The sequence below is a fragment of the Anser anser genome, assembly GCF_964211835.1.
Source record: "Anser anser genome assembly, chromosome: 4".
Classification (NCBI taxonomy): domain Eukaryota; kingdom Metazoa; phylum Chordata; class Aves; order Anseriformes; family Anatidae; genus Anser; species Anser anser.
Genome location: NC_139724.1, coordinates 48,136,283 through 48,160,802, shown reverse-complemented (window position 1 = coordinate 48,160,802; position 24,520 = coordinate 48,136,283). Strand labels below are relative to the sequence as shown.

Genomic DNA, 24,520 nt, shown 5'->3' with positions numbered 1-24,520 from the left:
GTGCTCCCCTGAGCCATGCCTGGTTTAGGGATAACTTCCCAGTGTGCTGGGAGATGCATTGGAGGGCTTGCCGAATACCTGCTCTTTTAGCAGTTAGGAATCAAGCTCTGTTCAGAGGGCTGGGAGTACTTTACATGCAGGAGAGGTAGCCCTACATTAGCCCTTACATTAGTCAAGTAAAAGGAAGCTCTGGGTGCGTGTGCCCAGCGTCAGTTGCAGCGCATGGACTGCATACAGGTTGGTCTGAGCAGAGGCTCTGTTGTGGAATTGATAAGCAGTGTCACCTAATGTTCCTGTAAAGCAATCCCACTACTGAAAAGGAATTGTTTGCACTGTCTTCATGGACCTCAGAAGGATTGTGATGGCCGATATTAACTCATGAAGGAGTGAGAGGAACGTTCTCTCTGCTCTGCAAGCTTACAAGCAGACTCCAACATGCTGTATTTGCTCTTGGATGCCAAACCAACATCCTGCAGCACACGACAGTTTTGTCTCGTGGCGTTGAGGGGTTTGGTCACTGACAAATAATCCTCTACAAATTCAAAAGCCTGAAGTCAGGTACAATGTAAGTATGAAGGTAGGTGAACTGGGGAAGAGAGATGTCTCGTGATACAGGCAGTATTGCCACTGCATTTGTCATTCCTTAATTAAAAGCAGACACAAAGCTGCACAGCTGTGGTAGCCTATTGAATAGGAACTGGGTTTTGCCATTGTTCTAATCCCCATCTGAAGGCTGGTACCCACATAATACTCGGTCTGATTGTAATACAGCCTCACTTCAAAGTATTGCATTCCAGTTTGAGGAAGTTACTCTGTGCACAAAGAGGTGAATTATCATTGCTGTTCTTAGTGTTACATGTTCAGTTAGGTATTTTCAAACCTACATGTCTGTGGTGTGATCTGGTGTAGAGAAGAGGACATCTCAAGAGCAAATAAACTTTGCCCAGCTGAAACTGTTTTGCTTTTCCTCCTACTCATTCTCTTCCGATAGACTTTTGAAAGTCACTTATGCTCATGAAAACCTCTCTGTGCAGCAGCATGGCTTCATCACAGAGTGAAACTTGTTTTGCATGTGTGATGAGTGCCATACTAGTGGCACTATGCAAGCTTATCTAGTCTGTGCCGTTGCCATGTTTTGTGTACTGACAAAGTTTTTGCTGCTCCCAGTATTTCAAAGCTAACTGCCCCATGAAAGAGTCCTCTTAGCTCTATTTGTTAGTAAATATCAGGGATGAAGATGTCAGAACAAAATGAATAAATAGATTTCATTGTTGGGGAGAAACTGAGCTGATCAATCTTAGTTGCAAACAAACAAGAAAACATTTCTCTGAAACTTAAGCCAACAGGATAATTTATTTTTGCCTGAATTGCTGCCCTAGAAGCTAGAAGGGACTGAAAGATATGCTCAAAGCATAGTTTTCAAACACCAAGCAAGTATTGCTTCAAAACAAAACAAAAAAAAACTTGTAAAAGCTTCCAATGTTGCTTTCACAATGTGAATTCTGTTGGCATAAATCATGGGAAAGGCCCTAATAGGGAGAGGCTGTTTCTGCTGACACAGAGAGTAAGCACCTGGAGACACCTCTTCAAATGCACAAATGGCCGTGACAATCTAGCTTAATTCTCAGTGGGATTTAAGAGTCCAAATTACATTTATAACTCAAGGATGTGTGTGTGGGGGAGGCATCTTCCAAATTATTTCAAGTTCAGACATGATGGAAAATGTATTTGTCCCTTCATTTCTATTTCTTTATTGTTATGCTGTTGATTGCTTTGCTATTTGCATTGAATCACCATGAATGGAGGTCTTCAAAAAATGTGTAGGTGTGGTGCTTGGTGACATGGTGTAATGGTAGACTTGGCAGTGCTAGGTTAAAGGATGGGCCAGATCATTTTAGAGGTATTTTCCAACTTAGTTGATTCTATGATTCTATTTTCCCATAGATATTGATGTCTTGTCTGTTTTCCCTTCATATGTCTCAAAACATACTACTGAGGAAAAGAAAAAGAACAGAACAGAGCCCGTGCCTTTGTTGTGGCTGTTGGCAGGTTCCAAGTCCTGCTTGTTAAGTTCTTGTAAGGTGTTGGTACCATGAGGGCAGGACAGAGAGGTGGTGACCTCATGCAATCTTCCCTGCAGCTGGGACATGTACAAGCTTATTCTGTCACCCAATTGCTCATTTTCATAGGCCATATAGGAAGCTAATTATCTTGGAGACGTTGGGTAGGATTGTCCAGTGCAATGAAAGCTTGGGAGAGGAAAGGCTGAGAACTAACAGGGTGTAGTGCACTTGTTTCCCATTCGAAACTGTGTTGGGTACATCAGTATTTTTCCACGTATCTGGCTGCATGGTACGAGCCTTAGGACAGCGGGTTGGTCTTGCAGAATCTTTTCAAAAGGCAGCATTAAGAAGGGACGTGATTGCCAGCAAGGTGTGTTTGCTGGCACAGAAATTGCACCAGCAGGACAGCAGAATGGAGCCACCTATGCTGTTTCTTTATGTTTTTACGTTCATGTTTTAAAAAACAAAAACACCTTCTTTCAAGCACACTGACTGCTCTTTCCCTGGAGAGGAGCGGCTGGGTGATGAGTGTATTTGAAAAGCTGGCTCTGCAGACCACCTTGCCCAGTGGTTTGTCCCTGGCTAAAACCTGTTAGTATTGTTTCTGAAGGTCCTGAGTGTGAGAAGGAAAGCTATAAGGTCTGACAATTAATCCATTTCATTAGTGTTGTTTGAAACATTAGATATGATTTTAGCTCATTTCCCTCAGTATTCACAGAATATATATTTTCATTGACTCCTTGTATGTGTGGCTACTGTGCATGTGTAGTAAGTGTTGATTTTTGGAGCGTATTTAAAGTTTTGTTCTACATTTTTCTTTGGACCTGCAGGTTCCCCTGGAAAACAAATGGATAACTCGTCCAGCAATCAAGGAAATAACTTCGGGACTGCAACCAAGGCTGGAAAACTGAGCCATGCTTTCAGAGATCCCCGGGCAGGGAGGAAGACAGCAGAGGGACAAGTGCCAAAAGGTGGTGATGAGTCAGAGAGTGATTTTGAATCTGATCCTCCCTCTCCAAAGAGCAGCGAGGAAGAAGAAGAGCAGGAGGATGAGGAAGTCTTACAAGGTGAGAATGGAGACTTCAACGATGACAATGATACGGAACCAGAGAACTTAGGCCACCGGCCTCTCCTCATGGACTCTGAGGAAGAGGCAGAGGAAGAGGAGGAAGAAAAGCAAAGTTCTGACTCCGATTCTGATCGCACCAAGCAAAAATCTGTGAAAGGGCTCTCGAGCAGTAGGTTCAGAGGTGGCGTGGGCGTCAGTGAAGTTAAAGAACCCAGTTTAATGCATACGTCTCAGGTGCCAACTACTGTAATCAAGGCGAGCCCCGTCCAAGAATTTGATGTGTTTGGGGCAGTGCCCTTTTTTTCTCTTCAGCCTCAAGCAAGAGAGAAGAGTGACAAAAGTACCCCTTCTCAGACTGCTTTTCCCAGCCTCAACCAAGAGCAGGATGACTTTGATGTTTTCACAAAAGCCCCGTTCAGCAAAAAGGTGTCACAGCAAGATGGCCAGCTGGTGGGCACTGAGGCTCACCTCTCGCCCACCTCGCCGCGGGGTGTCGATGTTTTTGGCTGCACCCCGTTTCAGCCTTCTCTTCTCCCCAGGGTGAGCGGGAGTAAAGAGGACCTGTTTGGGCTGATTCCTTTTGAAGAGATCACAGGGAGTCAGCAGCAGCAAAAGGTGAAGCAGCAGCGAAACCTGCAGAAACTTTCGTCCCGCCAAAGGCGCATGAAACAGGAGGTCTCGAAGAACAATGGCAAGCGCCACCATGGCACCCCGACCACCACGAAGAAGCCTTTGAAGCCCAACTACCGCACCCCGGAGAGAGCCCGCAGGCACAAGAAGGCAGGCCGCAGGGACTCCCAGAGCAGCAATGAGTTCCTGACCATCTCGGACTCCAAAGAGAACATAAGCGTCTCCTTGACGGACAGCAAAGATCGAACCAACCCTCTGCAGACAGATGAGAATCTGCTGGATCCTTTTGGAGCCAAACCCTTCCACCCACCAGACTTGATGCGGCATCCCCAGCACCAAGGGTTTGGTGACAACTGCGGGGATCACGGTGCAGTAGTAGTGGCTAGTAGGCCTAGGCAGAGCTCCTTGCATGGAGCCGTCCACGGTGGCGATGGGCTGAAAACAGATGACTTTGGTGCAGTACCCTTCACAGAACTTGTTGTGCAGAGTGCCCAGAGCCAGCAGCAGCAGGCACTCGAGTTGGATCCCTTTGGAGCAGCTCCGTTTCCTTCCAAACAGTAAATGCTTCCAGTGGGTTCCCCCTTCCACCTCTCGGGGTCACTTGGTAGTGGTTTTAATTAGTGGAGTAATTTATCTGGTTGACAGGGACCTGGGCTATAGTTTATTCAAGTTAAAGAAGGCATGGCCAACTTGCACAATGAAATTCAGAATTATAGCAATTGTTATCATTTTTTTGGAGAAAAATAGAAAAAAACAAAACTCCTCAGGAGCATCCTTTATGACAGATGGATCCCAGAACATAAAGAGGAATCAGATGTGAATCAGTGTCTGTCACTGACTCTTGGCCCTGGAACATATTGTCATTCTGCACTTTCGCATTGCCTTTTCAGCCCTCAGTGATGTGCTGAGGTGGAGGGAGGGGGACAGGCAGAGATCACATGAGAAAGGTTTTCCATATATACAGGTAGGCTAAAGGAACTGTGGTTCTTCTTTGTGTCTCGGTTGCAGTAGACCCAAGAACCTAAACGTACTAATATCCAGATTGATATGCTGGAAATAGTCAAGTCTTTGCTTCCTAGATGAAAACTACCTTTATTAATTTTAAAATAAAGAAGCCAAGTCTTCAAGGGGCTGTGGCCCAGAATTCCAGAGCGTGGCTATGGCTTGGGACCTGATAGACATCTATGCAGCTGCAGAGCTGAGAGGCAGATTATTTTTTTGTGTGCCTAAATGTTCAATTTTATTATTATTATTTTTTTACAGTAAGTGCCATTAATGTAAAATAGCAAACTGGAAGTCTAGAGTTAAAACTAAAGATGCAGAGAATATAATGGTTTGTGAAATGGAAAGTATGAATGTAGGGAGTAAACCGGCAGGGATGCAGCCAGTGTTTGCAGCACTTTGAAGACTACTCAGTACGCTGGGGAAGAGAGGCTGGTTTACATGAGTAAGAATCTGGCACAGATGGAGTATTGCAGATGACTTGAACAGTTGACTGTGAAATGCACCATCAGTTTTATTTGATTACAAAGTGGGGTTTGTGTCTAAAAACACCTTTTCTTTTCCTCTTGGATTTTTATTGCAAAGAAAGCGTGTATTCTTTCAAAACTCATGTTGTTTTTTAAAACAATAATAATTTTATGAAATGACTGTAACCTAATGTTCTCAAGTTCTGATGAATCTGCTATTGTACTTAAGTGTATTTTATAAGAAAGTTTTGCTAAATGCACTGAGCTTTGAAGAAGCTTATCTGAAACCAGATTTGTTTCAGACCAGAAGCAGTAAGCAGCAGGTAGCCTGCAGATGCTGATCGCTACTGTACCAGTAAACTGCGTTTCACACCACGAAGCCTTACAGGCAGGATTCCTGTCCTGCTGCACAGTACCTCCGAGACATTAGGTGCACGAGACGTGGCTGAGAGCTTGGAGCCTGCAGTGCTGGCAGCTGCTGGGAAGGAAGGGGACGCGAACAGGCTCGCTGGAGAGATGTCCTTCCTGCGTCGTGTGCAGGTGGGCCTGCACCCCGCTGCCTTGCGGCCTGCATCAAGCCGTTTACACTGACCGCAGAGCGAGTACAAATCAGAATGACCCAGTTTGCCTTGCTTCCGTGGCAATCCTAAAGAGGAGGTGGCAGGAGGTGGTTCCTCTGCTTGTCTCAGCTTTATGTCCTGCTCTACCGAATGTTGAAGAGTAAATGTAAAGTAGATGTTCACATATGGTGACCATAAAAGTTTAAGGTTGTTTTTCCCTGCCCTCCCTTCCCCCCCCCCCCCCCAGCAGGAGGTGAAGTGAAATATTTAGGGTTGTGTTTTCTTTTTTTTTTTCCTGAAGTCTACTGCTGGTTATACAGTCACCCTGAGATCTGTGAGGATCACGGTAGATCCCTTAAATATCTGTTTAAAGATGGCATGTTAAAAACAAATCCCTTTTTTCTTTTGTGGGCTGGTTTGATAAAATGCTGCCTCACGTATCTAGTGAGTTTGTTTCCCTTAGTCCTGGATTCTGAAACTAGCTCATGCGTATCTGTACACTTTGATTATCTTCCTTTATTAATTTTTTTTTTCTGACAAGGTGAAAGAGAAATATTACAGCTCTGCTTGGTTACGAATGACTTGTTCAGGCTTAGAATTTAAGCTTTTAGGAATACGTGAGTAGAAATGTTTCAACTCTATTTGCACAGGAGTTTCTTAGGCTTTATTACTACTGTTCTCACCTGTTGGGTTTTTTTTTATGCCAAAGGCTGTAAGAAACGCACGCCAAGTCTGTAGCATTTTCTGATACTCAGGTTAACTGTGATTTTGTTTTTATGCGCATGCTTATTAGCTGCCTTCCTACAGTTTCCTTTTGAACTGTTACTTACCTGCCTAAAGACACTTGTTAGTACAGAATATTATGACAAATGGGGCAGATAGGTGGAAACAAGAAAAAAAGCAACTGACCTGCTGCTTTTGCTGGTGGAAGAGCAGCATCAGGGTTTGCACGGCTGTTGGATGCTGGAGGTGTGGGTTAGCAATGTGCACCGGGACTGGGCTTAACACCACTGCCTAAGAGCAGCAGTGGTTCGCCCTTGAACACTGAGGGGAAAGGCAGTGTGCCGACAGACCTAGCGTTGGTCTAACTCCTCAGGTAAATCCAGCGAAGAGGGAGTTGGGTTTGTTTTTTGTCTGATGACCCTGAGATGCAGGCTGAGGAGTGTAACAGGTTTTCCTTGTGTGGTGGGTGTTGTCTTTTTTGTTATTTTTTTGTTTTTGACAGAAGGCTCGTAAGTGGTTTCATTACAGGAAAGCTGGAGTTGGGTTGTACACAAACTGATAGAGGAGATGAAAGCAAAACGTAAACCCAAGTTACTCTAAAACTGGCATAATGGTTGCATATGAGTTAGGGCCGATGATGCTTGCTTTCTTCTGGCCTTAATAAACCTTGCTCTTTGTACTCTACTTACGAAACAGCTTTTTGCATAAACGTAATTTTTATGTTTCTGACGTGAAAATGATTGTTTTTTCTTCTGACTGAGAAGAGATCAGCATGCCTCGCTTGACTTGGCATGCTGTATTTGGTCTGCAGCTTGGGTTTAAGATTCAGCTAAGATTCAACAGAGACAAAACATGGTACTGCTGGGGAACATGGTATACTTTTGCCTGTATTCAGTGTGTGTGCATGCTCATCTGTGCACTTGTCATGGAGTCTTTTGTGACCTTACGTGAAGTACTGGAAAGACCAGACTTGTACCATACTGTCTGTGAAGACAGTGATGGCAAGGTAAGGAACTAACGCTTCCCTTCCAACAGAAAATATCAATTAATTTTTACAGTTCTTTCAGTGTGTTGAATGACTGAACCATAGACCTTTCAGAATCGGCTGCTCAGGACAGAGATTCTGTCAGAGGTACTAAGGAGTCCTTCTTCATGGTGACGGTCATGAAAAGAAAAACAAGAAGTTGAGTTTCTCTGCAGACTCTCAGATAGCCTTGAGATGTGCGTAATTGCTTTTGCTGACTTGTAACGTGGGACCTGCAAAAACCAACTTGCAAGGAAATAGCTTTTAATAATTCTGGTTGTCCCAGTTAGTAAAACTAAGTACTGTGAAAATAAGTTGATATATTTGCTACTGTGAGAATAAGAGTTTATCTGGAGTATTTTATACTATATTGTGTATTTTTATATATGAAAAGTATATATAAAATATACACGTGATCACACACATCATGCTATATTTTTAGTAACAGTGCAGCCACAATCATTTCGATGGAATTAGGAAGAGCGAATGAGTGAAATCTGCAAAAGAAAAAAGTGTAAAGGGTGGCTGCTGAGTTACTTTTCCTGCTTCTTTTGAAAGGAAAATCAAGGAAATTGTGTGTATAGCTAAGTCCGTGACTAAGGCATCACCTACTATTAAAGAGCATAAAAACTATTTTAAAATTGCTGGCATTCAGCTTTTAAGTGCACTTTCCTGAACTACACTTCCATTTCTTGTTAGACTTCAAGTTTCTAAAGCTTTTTTGTGTACCACTAAACAGAGAACTTTTAACTTTTTTGTGAAACTGATGTACATCATAAAATACTGCAGTTGTTAAATAAACAAACATGGTAACAGTGACTTTGCAGATCTCCTTAAACATGGCATGATTAAGTATTCACGTTTAGGCTTTAAGTTATTCACTATAAGCAATGCTACTTTTTCTGGTTGCTTTTTGTAACTGTAGATTACTGTTGGTATTTTTTTACATGTTAAAGATGACAGTCGGGCAGGTAATACAACCATCTTTGTTCAACTTGTGAAAACCTGTTGATAATGTATTGCTTTTATTTCTTAGTTTCAGTATTTCCTCTTAAAGCCTTCCTGCAGAACGGTTTTAAAAAGATGCATTCAGATTCCTAGGCACTAACTGAAGCTTTGTCCCTTTTCAAAGTGGCCAGAACTTTCAGTATAGTTTCCATTTAACTTCAGACTCAGTTCTGCACTTAATCTTTTAGACATAATTTTCACTTGATTTGACCCATTCTGCCAACTGTTTGATAGAGCATTTTTTGGAGCTTGTTTGTACTGATTTCACTATTATGGAAGCTGAAGAAAGAACAAAATCTGTAACAAGACTGAGTGGTAGCAGGACACATACTCCATTGTAGCTCATGTCTTGGTTGTTCTGTCCTTTGTCTATTGCCCTTTTTAGTCTAATTTTGTTACAAGCAACCCCACATTTTAATTGGATGGAAGCTTCAGCTTGAGCAAAAGTGAACAAGCATAGCTGTTAAAAGTTTGTGCCTTAAAGTTTTAAGTCCAGTTAGTGTAGTACACTTAGAATACATTCCCTGCCAGTCCATGCTGTGCCTCGGTAAGTCATGAGACAGCCTCTCCATTTATTTAAAACCTTGGGGAGGTACCAAATGTGTGGTGAAGCAATTCATGTATGTCATTTGTGACATGCTTGAGTACAGTATTCAAAACAAAAAGGTTACCCCAAGCAAACATCCAGCGAACCAGAATTTCACAGAATCACAGAATTGTAGGGGGGGGAAGGGACCTCGAGAGATCATCGGGTCCAACCTCGCTGCCAAAGCAGGTTCCCTAGAGCAGGTTGCCCAGGTAGGCGTCCAGACGGGCCTTGAATATCTCCAGAGAAGGAGACTCCACAACCCCCCGGGCAGCCTATTCTGGTGCTCCGTCACCCTCACCGTGAAGAAGTTCTTTCGCATGTTGGTGTGGAACTTCCACTGCTCCATTTTGTGGCCATTGCCCCTAGTCCTGTCCCCACAAACCACTGAAAAGAGGTTGGCCAAATCCCTCTGTCTCCCACACTTCAGGTATTTATAAACATTGATGAGATCCCCTCTCAGTCTTCTTTTCTCCAGGCTGAACAGACCCAGGTCTCTCAGCCTTTCCTCATAAATTTTATTTTTACAGGTTCAGCATTTATTTACAGGTTCAGTATTTACATAAAAGACCATCATGCAGCTTGATGGAATTTTGTCAGGATAATAAAAATGTACAACTTCACAATCAGTTTTCTTATCCAGTGAAAACTGCTACAGTAGTTAGTTTACAAAAAAAAAAAGCAAACCATCAAATCAGTACGCTTTCAATACACAATCACACATTCTTCAAATATTGTTCACATGACACTGGAAACAGGCTTTTATAATTGCACGTTCCTTGTCAGGCTTCAGTAGTAGTCATTAGTGCACTTTAAACTTGCTTCACGGTCAAGTTTAAAAAAAAAAACACACAAAAATACATAATCACACGGGAAGGCTCACAAGTCTGGGATTTGAATTTTAAATGCAGAGTTAGTTCTTTCCATTTATGGTTTCTGGTGTTGGGAGGAGAGATAAAGAAACACTGAGCTTCAGTGACAGCACTGCTCTCCTGCCTACTGGCAAAGAAGGTAGTATCCTGCCTTCTCCATACCTGATAAGTGATCAAATACTTGACGGTAAATGTCTATTGCTCTGCTCTTGGCCACATCTCCTTGGCACGTTCCTTGGGAAGAAGGCTGAGGGAGCTGGGCTTGTTAAGCCCACTTGAGGCAGCTTCGGTGGGACTGAACAGCACCTTGCCAGCCTCCAGGAGCGCTTTGCTGATAGGCAGGCTCTCCAGCACTCTGAGCAAGCTCAAGCCCATGGAGGGTCAACCCTCGCTGAGAGGACAGAGTAGCACAGATGAGGCTGGTAGTTCAGCAGGGGTTTGTGTGTCACCCGGCTTTTCATAGGGTTGCCCAAGGTTTTCCTAGCTCATGGCTAGGCCGTGCAATCTCTTGCTATGTAGGAACAAATATTGATAACTGCTTGAGACTACTACAGTTGTCAAACAGCTGAAAGGGACCGGGCAAACATCTGTCCAGCCTGCTCTAAAACTCTGCCTGAGGGCAATGCAGTCTCCTGGAGGTTCCTGCAGTGCAGCAGCATAGATTAGTGGAGTGCCAGGTATCAAGATAACTACTTGTTTATGTACAAGAAAGTATTACACCACTCAGCATTTTCTCTGGGGGAGCTAATTAGATTAGGGAGGTTAATTGCACCTTGTGATGTGTTAAAAACAAGATTACTTAACCCTAAGCTTGTTAAAATATCATGTTCCCATGCGTACAAAAACTGCTTTACCTTCACAAGTCCACGCTATACTCAGGACAGGGCTTGCTGTGTCTGTATTGCATGATGTACACTACCGATTGATGCCACCAGTACAACATGACCACTGCCAGGATATGCCACACTTGGTGACTGGAGCCGAGGTAGTTCAGCTGTCCTGCGGGGAACAAAAAGGGCAAGCTGTTAAGTTGTTCAGTTTGGCATTAACTCGTGCAATGCAAGCTGTCTCCTCAGAGGCTCACTATACACTCAGCTGGCTGGGAGGCAGTGTAAGTTCTTTAACAAACTTGATCAGAAGTTGTCTGATTTCTTTTGATGCAAACACACGCAAAGCTTCTCACTTCTTTTGATGCAAATACACACAAAGCTTCGCTCTATGTAAGAACACAAGGTAGAACATCGTCAACCTGCTCTCTCTCAATAACTTTGGGACTCACAGCCGAGACTGAGACACCGTAGGAAGCTGAACTGCATAAAAAACCAAAACAACAACAAAAAAAACCACAGGATTTCCTACCTGGGAAGTATCTTTCAGGAACTTTGGAAATATAGAAGAGAAAAGCTACAGCAGCAATGAAGTACATGACAAGTACACGCGGAGCAAACTCCTGCAAAAGAAAATGAAGCTTTTCTATTCTGTTACAAGATAGAAATAAAATAATAAAAAATCTCTACCTCTATTTAAAAAAGCAAAAGGCAAGACCAAACAATTTTAACTTGGCTGCCTTTGTTATCTATTGAATAGAACAGAGTCCAGTTGAGGAGCTAATGCCAAAACTTGAAAAAAACTGAATGGAAGGCCACAGAAATACTACATAGGAGACCGTGAAGAAAAAAAAGGACTAGCCACTGGAAAGCAACCCATTCATATGACTTGGTTTTTGTAACAGTTTAATTACTGGAAGCAGAGCATTTTCGTCAGCTATGGAAACAAAATGAGTACTATATCTACCATTCTGTTACACCCAGACAAACTAAATGGGGAGGGTGGGGGTAGCAATTACTGCTTATCTGATTTTTAGAAGGCCAGTGTTCAGTACCAGTTCTAAAGCCGCTTATTTGTAAATGCTGCTCTTCCAGATTCAACAGGTGCTCTGGACCAGGCTAAACCACCACCCTAGAAGCCAGTCTTCTTGAAGTGGTAGTCTAAGTACTTGCACTCTTAGTGCTTACTATGAAAAGCAAAGGTTTTCTTCAGCACAATTAGGTCGCTGGGTAATCACAATGATTCCTGGAGTTTACACCTTGGGGCAGACTTCACCTCTTTTAACAGTGCTGTGCTTCCTATTTTCCAGAGCTGGACAACCTTTAACCATGATTTTAAGTGGTAAAACAAGAATGGGAAAATAGTTTATAACTTCACAGCGATGTTAAATGAGATTTGCACGCGAGACAGAGGACTGTGTAGGCAAATACTCATTTTACCACAAGCCCAGGGCACAGAAGAGGAAGAAAATGGTCTTATGGCTCCTTCCTCCTCTGGAACTGCAGGGGCAGAGAGCCCCAGGCGCTTGTGTAGCCTGACCAACCACTTCCTACGCGCCAGCTGACTCCCAAGCCTCGCCCTGGCCTACCTGCACAGACTGCTCTGCCCCTCAGGCAAGCACACAGTTGCCTTGGTATCCAGTTGGCCTTCTCACGATGCAGTTTTAAATCAGTAAAAATTTAATCTACTCAATCTGTTTACTGGCTTTCAGTAAATCTGAGCATTTGCATTTGGACTGTTACATCCAAAGGAATTCTATGCTCTTAAGAGATTTTCACTACCTCTACATCCCCCTTATTTCCAAAAGTCTAAGAGACTCAGGGAAGATGGCAAGTGAAAAGCAAAAGGAATGCTTCTTTCCTTATTATTTTCTTTTACCTGTACAATAGATGCACCAATGCCGCCGTTGAGCCCAACCCAGTGGACTGTAGGAATAATTCCATAGCCAGACACTGAGCAAAAGATGACAGAGCGCAGTCTGTGACACTGTTGTGTGAGGTAACTGGGATGAATCTGAGCAAAAAATACTGCCAGGATCATTGCCAACATAGTGATTAAGTATACCTGACGCCAGTACTAAGGAAAAAAGAAACAAAAGCAAGTTTGTGTATTTTCTCATCTTATGTTAAGGCAAACTCTGGGTAGAAAGATCACGTTACTAAACGCAATGATTCATCATTGTCCTGTCACTTCTGAGACCACAAATTACAACACTGAATGAATATATTCTTATTAATAAAGTAAAGGGAAGGGAGGGGAGGGGACTCTATTGCCCAGGTACAGTTGGTAGAACATTGATTTCAAGCACTGCCTTCACTAAAACACATTTTAAACATAACCCTGCCTAAGAGAACTGGTTCAACTACCTGCTCAGTGCTTTCAGTGCACTGCTTGTACAGGGAGCTGAGAGTTACAAAGGTGGACATGGTTTAAGACTCCAAAGCAAAATAAGCTTGTTTCTGCCCCATGTGAGATATTCAGTTGGAAACATTTGAATTAGTTTTGATGGGGATACATCCCATAAACAGCCTCATGCATTTGACAAAGGCATGACTGTCAAGTTTACGCTGACTTTCTATAACTTTCAATGCTGTCTTGAGACGTGTGCAGTTGACAGCTTGAAAGGAATATCCACGTTTACCTGTCACTTCTGCAAACAAAGTTCTGCTTGTGTCAAAACCTGTTTCAGTTCCCATCACTGTCTCCTGACTAATGTGCCACTTGGACATGATGCAATGAACCCCCTTCCTGAGGCATGCAGGCCACGGCAGTGAGACCGCAGGAACTAAATGTCATATGAAAATGTGAGTGAGACTTACGTTATTACAGTAAAAGGCATAAAACACGCCTGATACGTAGCAGCCCAGGATAGCAATGGAAATTCCCGCATAATCTAAGGCCATCCATCGCCGGCTGGTCTTCTCTGAACGATGGCAACAGAAGAGATGATATCCCACTGAACAAAGCATACAGACCTATACACATGTTGAAACACGGACACATTAATTTCTTGGTAACTTACAGGGATTACAGCAAGCTTCAACTCTGAAGCTTAGAGCAGAAAATCACTTGTTACTTGTTTTGCAGTACTACTTTGTGCAGGCAATCATGATATCTGCCAGTAGTCAATGGAAAATAACCCAACCTTCTCTAGCGGCCTGAAGAAATAAAAAACTTTGCAAGACTTGATAACCATGGGCTGCACAGCAAACAAAATAAGGGTACAGTGGCCTAGAGCACGAGGCCAAAAAGGTTCTAGTACACACGGAAGCAGGGTCGTACACACTTTTTTTACGGGTAGTGTCTTCTAATAGAGCTTCGGCAGTCAAATCATGATGCGAAGTGCTATCACTGGTGCTGAGTACAGATTTAATCTGAAGCACACAAGCTCTTGCTCATCTTGGGTAAAAGATTAGAATAAAAACCCTGCTGTGATTCCAGACTGGCATCAAAATATGGCTGCTGTTTTCAGCAGAAACTGAAGCCAGCTGCAGGCATGCTAGTGAATGTGGACCCCACACCCAACAGAAGCTGTGCAGTACAGCCTTGGCTGTTCTTTGCAGATTTTGTTATAGGCTGACCCATGCTCAGCCCTCCTGACTTGATTCTTACATTCAAGAAGTCAAAATCAACTCCACCACGGAGCTTGCTGGTTACCTTCACAAAGAATGGAATTTAAAGCACGGCAGGCCTGAGCTCGGCCTGTCCTGCTCCGGGCCGGCTCCAGCCCTACACAGAAGGACCATCAGAGGCCCCGCAGCGCTCCCGCTGTGGACGCGGGCACCATTAATTTGGCTCCCGGGCCGCGCTACCTGGAAGCAGAAGAGGCAGACGAAGCAGATGACGAAGTCCTCTCGGGAGGCACCTGCCGCCGGCAGGACGGCCACCAGGTCGTAGACACCCAGAGCGAAGAATAGTAGGAAGCCGAGCAGGTGGCTCCAGATGTTGACGGTCTCGTTGGAGAGGATGAAGAGGCTGCGGGGAAGAAGAAGAGCAGGGCTCGGGCCGGGATGGCAGCCCGGGGGCCCGACCCACCGCCACGACGGCCTCCCCCGCTCACCTCTTGAGGCAGAGGCGGGCGGGCAGGTAGGCGCGGTAGCCGTCGGTGATGTAGGGGTTGTCCTTCAGGAACACGGGGATCTGCTCGTACGTGTACAGGCGAATGTCGCGGGGCACCATTATGGGCCAGTACTGGTAGCCGCCCAGCTCGATGTAGTGCGAGCTCCGCAGCAGCTTCTGCTGCATCTCGCCCGCCCCGCCGCCGCCGCCGCATCGGCCCGCGCCCCGCAGGCCTGTCGCGACGATCGCGACCGCCGCCCGCCCGGCGCCTCAGCCCCGCTCCCCTCAGCCGGGGCCCGGCTCGCGGCGGCCGTAACCCGCCCGCCTCAGCGGCGCGAGGCGATGACGTAGCGCGGGGCGGCCGCCGGGGGTGGCCGTTGGGCCCCGTCAGGGGGGTTCTGGGGGGCAGTATGGTGCTGCTGTCGTGACGGGGGTCGTAAAAGAAAGGGCGCTTATCGCTGAGAAGCTTAGGGAAAAACGCTTTAAAATCAAACGTTTTTTAAAGAGGGGTCCAAAGTTAGCGAATAAGGAGGAAATGTGGGCTCAAAGCAGGCAGCGTAGAGCTCGGAGTGCTGAGAAGGGGTGGCTGGTGAGAGCCTCGCCCCCTGCAAGAGGAACCTCTGGTTACTTCATACAACGATTATATACCATTAACGTCTTCTTTTTCTCCTGTTTACTCTCAGTATAAAATATTAGGACTGAAGAAGACTCTTCCAGAGGATTTGCTTTACCAATTTTTATTTAAAAAAACAGCTACTGAGGGTAAGAGAGAGAGCGCTGTCCGTAGGTTTGTGCCCGTTGCACCATGCCAATAAGCACACAGAGTCAGTAGTTTTATTTTTTTATTTTATCCAAAAATAGCATTAGTAGGTGTTAACTGGACCCCTATCCTCGTATCTGTCTCTGAAGTTAAAAACAATTGTCCTGAGTGGTGCTCCTTGTTCACTGAGCTGTTCCTCCCTTCTGGTAATGCACCATGCTATATTTTTCAAAGGTCTTTTCTCTTGTTTAAACCAAATGTGGACATATTTCACTGAGGTGCTGTGACAAGAACAGAGCATTTTCCCATGGCAGAGAGATTTGTATGGTGAAGTAAAAGACCCAGGATGAGGGGCATTTGAAATCTGAGAATGACCGTAAAGACCAGGTGTTTGAGTCCCAGAAATAGCCTGATAACCAGCTGTGATGCGTAACCCAGAAACTTCCATGTTACACCACTTGTTTATACCAGTTAAGTTCATTCTGGTCAACAACAGCTCTTGAATATTTCAAGCTATTATTCAATTTGATTTCTGCACATGAATGCTCTGAAATTCTGTTCCTCCTACCTCTGGAGAGCTGCTGACAGTTCCTCGTGCCTTTTCCCTCCTCTTTAGCTGGTCTGAATGCTGGGTACGTTTTTCTCCTGTATGTACTGCAGGACTTTGCAGAGGTACCCCGAGGAAGCATGTTCATATCAGTAACTCAGCAGCCTTAGCTTTAATTTTCTTGTGTTCACCTTTCTGGGACATCTCAGAAGCACACCTTTAAATAGCTCTTTCCTCTTTGTTTCTGTCTTCTTTTCCATATGGCTTCTCTCCTTCACGTTTTACCCTAGCTGGATATTAAAGTAATAATATTAAATTCTTTAAGAATGCGCAGACAAAGCACATTCGGAAAGATCCCTAGGCATAGTTGTGACTGGAGGAGAGAGACAGGGAAAGCTCACGTGGCTATGTTTAGGATGGAGCACGGGATATCCCTTCTGTAGGCAGCAGAGTCATACTAAGTACACAGGGAAGTCCAGTGTAAGAAAACACCTGGCAGAGAGAAGTGCTAAGTTGGCTGATACTCAGGAGATGGCTCGGTGACTCTCATATGTAATGGGTTCACGGGAGGGCTGAGAATTCAAATACCAGAGTTTCCAGGAAACAAAATCTTAGGAAGCTATGAAGGCATTATGTTGCAGCTTGCTTGAAAGGGAAATAGTTCCTACAGTGCTAGATGTTTCTGTTCTGAGGTGGAAGAACAGTTCACTTTCCAGTTGACCTCAATCAGCTGCACTAAAAATAGGAAAGCATCCTGTTTGGGTCAACGTTTTGCACTTGTAAGCTGAAATCTCTAAACCAAAATAGTGGGATCCTGCTAATGAGAATGATCTCTATGTGGTGGTAATCTTTTTACTAACAAGTATCACCCTCCTTCTCTTTGCAGCACCTGGAGAATGAGGGAGATAATAAGTACGTGTGCACACATATGCACATAAAGGAATAAGAACAGAGCCACCACGTTACTTCAGGTGAGAGAACCCCAACCGTCCTGGGAAGTTTTTCGTCGCCACTGTGAAACCGAGCAGAGAAAGCAGTGGCATCCTCCCCAGCTCCTGCTGATAAATGGGGAGATTCATTGTTCGCTCAAGTGGACACTCACTTTTGTCAAGCCAAATGCTGCTTAGAAAGTTGCTACCAGGTTAAAACTGTAATTAGCTGTAATTGTCCATTGAATCATTAGCTCACTGAGAACATTATACCTGGAAAAAAAGACTTTGTTTCTAAGCCCTGTGCAATTTAAATTAAATCCCGAGCGCTTCAGAGAGTTCAGTCAGAAGGAATCAGAGCTGACAGCACTTTTTTTTTTTTTTTTGATAGCTTTAATTGGCTGTTAAGTTAAAGCTTTGAAGCTTTGATAGAAGAAGTGTTATAGGTTAAGTTAATAGGGAAAACTGAGAAACAATTAGGGCAGCTTTAAATTAATTACTTACACTATTTATTTTGAGCTTATTGAACAATTGTGTTGTATGCGTAAGTGATTGAAATTAGCCATCTGGGCAAGATAGCTTTGACCTAAATTGACCTTCTTGGGTAACTACCTAGCTTGCCCTAATTCCTATACTGTATCCCTAATTTTACTGGCAGATAAGCTTAATTGGGAGTAACAATAAATGTGCGGGAGAGGTTCCATAATGTTCTGTTGAAACCCAGATGACCTATGTAGGCAGAGAGAGAAGGCTTTTAAAGAGATGGCTGAGGAAATGACAAATGACCTAAACTGTTTCTCCTTAACCAAGATAGCTCCCCACTGAGTTTGATTCTTCTGTGTTTGTCAGTATAAACAGATAATGTTGTATTTAGATGCCTGAAATATAACCCCTTAGCCTGCCTTCAGTGTCTAGTTTAAGGAAAATATAGGTGAAGAACAGAAAGTTTATATGAATTAATTAACTAGTATTAGTTCTGTAATACTAGCAGCATTTTTTTATGTCCTGCTCCATTTTGCACTTTTTTTTTTTTTTTGAGGGAAAAACGGGACAAATGAGTTAGAAAAAATATGCAAGAAAAAGATCTTTTCAAGTGCTTGTCACAAAAGTGGAACATCAAAAAAAATCAAATTTGATTGTGAAGGGATGAAGAAGCCTGAAATATTATTGGTGCTGGTTTTTGAGGCATTGGTTTATCTTTTTTTTTTTTTTTTATTGCTTGTTTCTAGCAAGAAGATCCCTGTGAACAAGATTTCAGAAAACTGCTTTCCAAACAGTGGCAGCTGCAAAATAGGAGGCTCAGTAAAGCAGGTGAGTGATAAAAGCATTTGAGACAGTTATGTGGTGCAGGTGACTTGAGACCGCTCAGGGCTACCCATCTCCCATGCTAGAAACCTGTCAGTGAGCTCATTCTTGGCTCTTCCTGAGGGTGTCACTCTGGCACTGTGCTATCAGCCTGAACATCTTCCATCCGTGCTGGTGCGAAGGAGCTCGTTATACTCGCCAGCTCAATTAGGTGCCTCTTCATTGACTTTGTAATTAACAAAGAATTGGTACCGTGACTTGAGTTCTCATCTTGGCCACGCTGTTTCCTGCAGACCTGTATCAGTGTAAGAGCAGTGCTAGAATGGAATAAAATAAAATAAAATGTGTGACTTGTCATTTGATCTCATTCCTAAACAAGACACCTCCTGATTTTTGATTCACGGGGACCTGGCCCTTCGTTAGTTCGTTGGGAACAAGGAAATAGGAGGTGCCCTGGGACTGCTTTTCCCACTGATGGAATCTGCTGCTGTGGGAGTGCTCAGCTTGCTCCGTGTTCTCCAGAAAAGACAGATCAGTGCCTGGAGATGAAATCTGTCATTAGTCTGACCTTAGCCGAGAGAATGCATTTGGGAATACTGGCTGAAGGTATCGCATGTCTTCCTTTGCATAATGCTATCAGCAGAGAGACCTTGTCGTTGCTGTGTCAGTGTATAGCCACGTTCTTATTCCTCTGTCCCTGGGGCTGGAAGGAAGTAGATCTAGTTCAGAGTACTGTGCGCAGGAGCGTATTTCAATGCAGAGCCTGTGAATAAAATACAGGCACTGGTTTATGACCATAAAGACCATATATTTATTCATGTGCATAAAGCACTTTCTGTTCTGTATGTCTGTGCAAAGAAAACTTGCAAATGGCCTTGTATAGAATATGTTTACTGACTGCTACATCAGGAGATAGTTATTTAAAGCCCCTTGTTATCTAAAACAGATGTATCCTCTCTTGGAAGTAGCCAGAGCATCTGTGAAATTAAGTACTTGATATGTGGGGAAGTTGGAAATAAGAAAATAAGGTTTATAGGTTTGTGGAAGTCAAAGAGGTTTTTAAAGCGAGAGTGGGGAAAAACAGAAATACTGCACTACCCCTAATCCACACACTCCCTTCAATAAGAGAGCGTGAAGAATGCAAGTACCTTGTATATAGTAATTAGAGTGACCTTCATACTAAGAAAGCTTGGTTTTAAGTCCTTCTTCCCTGGAGATGCATCTTCCGTGCGCTGTATCTGCTAGGATTTTTGTGGTGACGTTCTCTGTGGTATCTTGTACCGCACTCTTCAGCGTAGAACCTGAGCAGCTTCCAGAAGTGCCCGAAACAGAACGCCTGACATCTGTCGTGGGGGGTTCGGGCTCTCTTTTCCTCTCCCCGTGGAGAGATGCATGTGCAATGTGTGCAGTGAAGTGACTTGTTTTGGTAGGGCTCTTCCTTTTCCTTTTTTTTTTTTTTTTTTTGGCATTTCTGTTTTCTGATTCAATCCCTTTGGCTTTCAGTTCCAGCTTCTGAATCTCAGCATCTGTCAGTGGTGCGATAAATTCTCTTTGGTGATAAGAGAACAGCTGCCAATAGCAAGAGAAAGAATGGCATTTGGGCTTTTTCCTGCCATGTGAGAGCTTACAGTCAGCAAAAATGCACTGTGCACACAATGGAAGAAAGCACCTCTTCTGCCCAGCTTGCTATTTTTTCTCCAGTTTAGCAGCATCTTTTCCATCCCTGTTAAGCAGACAAACATGAACAATTTCGCAGCATAATAGAGTCCTGAGCCTGAAGGACTGGAATTAATTGTGTGTAGGTTCTGAAGGTGAGAGTGGTGAGAGCACAACAAAGGATTTTTTTATATATATTTTGAGGAATGAGGGGACTTCTAGGGAAAGGAAGAAACTGTCTGGAAAGCTGCTTAATAATGTGAGCTGGATGTTTCCTAGTGCAATGACCTGCTCCTGGTAAAACTGGTGGCGAAAAAAAAAACTTTGTGTGGAGTTCTGAATTTTAGGTGCATGTTGGTTTTTCAGGTTTAAAGGTCTCACTAACTCCAGCTTGCCTATAAAATTTTATCGCAGCTGGAATTCATGCCATGACAGAAGGCATTTCTGGATGAACTATTTTGACTACAGAGGTTTTGATTCTCTAGTTGTCATGGATTTAGGTGAGTTATTTACAGCGAGGGTGAAACTCCAGGACTTGTGGACTAGAGGACTTTGGTCGATGCGGTCATTTCACTCTTGGACAACAGTGTAGGTTTCTGAGTTTCCTAGGAGCCAGGCCATTCCCATGAAAGCCTTAGTCTCCCCTGAGATGGAGGAATTTATATCAATATTATTATTCTCAATGGAATTTATTATTTATATGAATATAAATATTATCAGTGGAATATATTATTATCAATGAAATTTATATCAAAGCCTTGATATAAATTGCTGTAGTGGGGGACCATGTTTCTAAGACCCTGTGACACATCAAAATAGCCTTTTTGTACAGTAGTCCTGCAGCTCTGGTTTATATAATTGTTTTCTCTACAGTGGCCTCTCAATAGAGGATGAGGGAAAAAAGAGAGGCTTAGTTTCCAATGATGTTTAAGCATGTTTTGAGCTGTGCAGGCTGTCAGAATGCTTTCTTGGTGTCAGTGGGGATTAGGTGCTTGTTCCAACACTTTTGTTGTAAATCTACACTGTTGCTTGCAGACTTCTGGAGGTATTTGAATGTTGCTGTATATATGACAGGAGACACACGTTCTCATTTGGTTCTGATGAGGATTTGTATGCCTATAGCTATTTGAGCTTTAGTAAAATCCCAAACTTTTCTTGTGCTCTTAGTTTGATCTGTATAGTGCCACTTTAATGTCAAAAAAGGCCAGGGTATTTGGCCTTTGGAATCATCTCACTCTACTTCCTGTAGAATCAGCACTTTTTACTTCCCGCCTTAGAAGGCAAGTGGCTTTAGTGTGTCTTCAAGGGCTTCTTAATTTGTTCCATTTCTGTTTTATCAAGTATACTGTTATGTGACCCTTTTAGGAGATCCTAATGAAGAATTGGCAGTAGTCCCCAAAAAGAGAGCAATGACATATTTTTTCCCATTGTTTTTCTTTCTTTTTTTTTTCTAGATTTACCATGTCAATGCATTAACACGTGCACACACCCATTTTGTTCTTCATGACTCCTCTGTGTAATGACTCAGGTGTGTTTTTTTAATGATTCATGAATCCAAGGAGTACACAGGTGCGGGGTGGTAGTAATCAGTAATAAAGATAAACACCACAAGGTTTTGTTTGGTTGTTTTTTTATCCTCCTGTTCTAGAGCACTCACTCTGTTCTTTGCACAGAGTACTGAGTTGGCACTGATGTCTCTGATTTATACTTCATGGCTGGTTCCTATAAAATAACCTGTGCTTAAATTCCAAAATGCAACTTCTCAAGCTCAGACTGGGAGAAAATTTGAATCTGAAACAAACTGTCTACCTAGGCATATAGACTGGCAGCCATCTTCAAACAGTTCCTGTAATTAGTCAAAGGAAATGCAGTTGCAGGTTTTACTCTTGAACCTCTGTGAATAATGAGACATTGGTATTTGTGGCCTTTTGTGGCAATTTGAGATTTGTTTTACAGCAGTTCTATGGACTAGCATTGAGGGTAGTGGAGCTTCAACTTGATCAGAAATTCAAGGTCAAATGAAGGATAGGCCTAGAGAAAGAAGTGTCACTTCAGAGCCGTAAGAGTTAAGTTGATCATTTAACGCATTACTTCTGTCTTGTTTTTCCTTCATCTGCCAAGATGAGAGTATGCAAATCATGATGTTTTCTTGACGGTTGCTAAATGCCAAGATCACTGCTAAGTAGCAGTGGTATGGTTTGAGAATTTGAGATGTTAAAGAAAGGTTTGCCCTGCCTCCAAAAACACGCTGGGATGGAATAATTTGGGAATCAGAGAGGAAACAATTGTCTTGCTTTCGCAGGCTGTGTTGTGTGTATCATTGCCCATCTGCCAGGACTCTTTTTCCCATTGCTACTTAGTCGGTCTTAGGAGATTTTAGTTTTTCCACGGTCAGCTTGATTACTAAAATTGGAATCCCATGAAAGTGTGTCTTCCAGAAGATACACAAATAAAAATCCCCCTCTCATGCTCATTGCCTGTCTCACTTACTGATGTCATCAAGACTTTTAAGTGCAAATATATATGGAGGAGACTTTTTTTTTTAAGGAAACTCGGGGAGGTCCATGAAGAATGAAGTAAGGTATAAGTGGCAAAATACTGAAATTGTCATTAATGTTTTATTTTTGAATATCTTTTTTTTTTGATCTATTGGTTAGGTGAGTTATTTTCTTTTCTTTCTCCCCATGAAATAATTTGCTTATTTCATCAATTATACATATTTAAATTGCTTTTTTTTTTTTTCCTGTAGTTATCAGGCAGGAAGCAAGGCCCATGCAAGATCTTTTCAGTCTAGTAAGGATTTGCGTGAATTTTTCTCTGTTCTTCTTCAGTTGCATCATTCTTCCTTTGCTTCATAAACCATGTTTCATGCTGTATCTTGTCTGTCATACAAGAATCATTAAGCATATCCCAAAAGTGATTGCAGAGCACTTTGATTTGACCAACCTTTAGAATTCTGTTATATTCTTGTTCCTTTTTCTGTATCTTAAAGGTAATAGTCTCTTCTTCGGAAGCTGTACCTAGGTAAAATGAGGCAGAGATGTAACTCCCTGTTCATACTGTACACGTTTAAGCCATAAGACTTCTAAATGCTGCTTCTCTCACCCAAAGCTCATCTTTATTCTGTTTCTTGTTTTCCTACAGTCTGCAAAACTGATGCATGCCTTCTGACGGTATTTCCTGCCTTTTTCTGAGTGACTGGTAGATTGAAAGCTTTTTACTCCGTAACAGACACATCACTAAAGCCACTATTTTGTTAGCTTCTGCTGTGTCTCTAGGAAGTGATCTTGCAACCATTTCAAGTGTGCCACTTCCATAACATCTTCTGATTCCCATAGACATGCTGAATGATATTAGTGAGTTATGAAAGCTTACAGCTAACCCACTGATCTGTGCTGCTGGGGAGGGATTTTGACTGGTAATTGGAGTGAAGCTTGAATATTATGGAGTGATAGAAAGCGAGCAGAGCTCAACAGCTCTCTTGCTTGTCCTACAGCCATGTGTCATGGAGAACAACTGGGCTTGGATATTACGGGCATTTCTGGCAAGCTAGGATCTTTTTCAACCCCCTTGTCAGCCTCGCAAGGAGTTGAACAGCCACAGATGCTTTCTCCTGACTGGTGCTGGAAGTTTGAAGGGCAGCTGAATTTGCTAATGTTCATGCTTTGATACAGACTGTGAGAAATGTTGATGAGGCATGAGGCAGAACAGCTTGCTCTATTGCTGCCGTATCGGCTCTGCAGTGCTGACAGTAGTTAAAAAAATGGCTTTTGTACATAAGCTTAGTTAATAGATAGAACTTGGAAGACAGTTAGGAACAGCTATGGGCAATGGCCACGGTCTCTGTCTGTCTCTCTCTTTTTTAAATAGAGTCCCTTTCCTGCCCAGAACTGCACTTTAATTTCCAATCACTTTAGTATCATTAGGAAAGGCTGACATTTTGGGAACACTCGTACAGTATGAATATGAATAACAGCATCCATGCTTTGTCATACAAGAGGACGTGCAATGAGGTTGGGGTTATTTTCCTGGATATCGGCAGTGGTGACATTTTTGTTTAAAGCATAATACATTGTGTTCTTCATGCTGAAGGGTTAGTCCAAAGCATAAGTTTAACTTCTGCCTTTTAAAACCAAAGGCCTGTTGGATGGGCTGTGTTTTCTTGGGTCCTTAGGATATATTTGTGTGCATCTCTCCCTTGAGCTTCCCTGAGGAAACCCCTACAGGAAAACATTTTAACAGCTATCTGGTTTGTTGGGTCTCTTCTGGGTTTGGCTCTCTCTTCTGCATACAGGGTAGGAAGAGCAGGTAACTCTACCTCAGTTAAAAATGTGGCTGCGTGTGACATAGCGAAGATGGAACAGACCACCATCGCCTCCTCTGATCTGAGGTGACGCCGCCCTCCGTGGATTCACTCAGGCTAATCTGCATT

The 24,520-nt window shown here is 43.2% G+C and overlaps 2 protein-coding genes and 1 long non-coding RNA gene across 8 annotated transcripts in view; 2 read left to right on the top strand and 1 right to left on the bottom strand.

Moving 5' to 3' along the window:
* BMP2K (BMP2 inducible kinase) overlaps positions 1 to 8,357 on the top strand; it is a 105,467-nt gene extending 97,110 nt beyond the window's left edge. For all 3 annotated transcript variants that reach the window (XM_083836052.1, XM_083836051.1, XM_083836050.1), the window contains one exon: positions 2,894 to 8,357. In XM_083836052.1, the coding sequence (XP_083692178.1) occupies positions 2,894 to 4,323 (1,430 nt within the window). In that variant the 3' untranslated portion in view covers positions 4,324 to 8,357. The remainder of the gene's footprint in view (positions 1 to 2,893) is intronic.
* Positions 8,358 to 9,597: 1,240 nt separating this feature from the next.
* On the bottom strand, positions 9,598 to 15,236 carry PAQR3 (progestin and adipoQ receptor family member 3). The gene is made up of 6 exons (XM_083836064.1): positions 14,893 to 15,236; positions 14,645 to 14,807; positions 13,652 to 13,807; positions 12,711 to 12,908; positions 11,364 to 11,454; positions 9,598 to 11,003 (listed from the first exon to the last, which is right to left on the bottom strand). The coding sequence occupies exons 1-6, from the start codon at positions 15,075 to 15,077 to the stop codon at positions 10,861 to 10,863; spliced, it is 936 nt and encodes a 311-aa protein (XP_083692190.1). The 5' UTR covers positions 15,078 to 15,236; the 3' UTR covers positions 9,598 to 10,860.
* Positions 15,237 to 17,834: 2,598 nt separating this feature from the next.
* The window catches only part of LOC310899570, a 42,838-nt gene continuing 36,152 nt past the window's right edge, over positions 17,835 to 24,520 (top strand). For all 4 annotated transcript variants that reach the window (XR_014584395.1, XR_014584396.1, XR_014584397.1 and 1 more), the window contains exons 1-2: positions 17,835 to 17,971; positions 18,357 to 18,438. This is a non-coding gene — a long non-coding RNA (uncharacterized lncRNA). The remainder of the gene's footprint in view (positions 17,972 to 18,356; positions 18,439 to 24,520) is intronic.

What these genes read in the sequence shown, in the direction of transcription:
- PAQR3 (XM_083836064.1), bottom strand. Translation starts at nt 15,077, where the DNA reads ATGCAGCAGAAGCTGCTGCGGAGCTCGCACTACATCGAGCTGGGCGGC. An exon ending in GCCCGCCTCTGCCTCAAGAG is followed by an intron (nt 14,808 to 14,892) that starts GTGAGCGGGGGA and finishes TCTTCCCCGCAG; the next exon opens with CCTCTTCATCCTCTCCAACG. An exon ending in TCCTGAAAGATACTTCCCAG is followed by an intron (nt 11,004 to 11,363) that starts GTAGGAAATCCT and finishes TGTTCCCCGCAG; the next exon opens with GACAGCTGAACTACCTCGGC.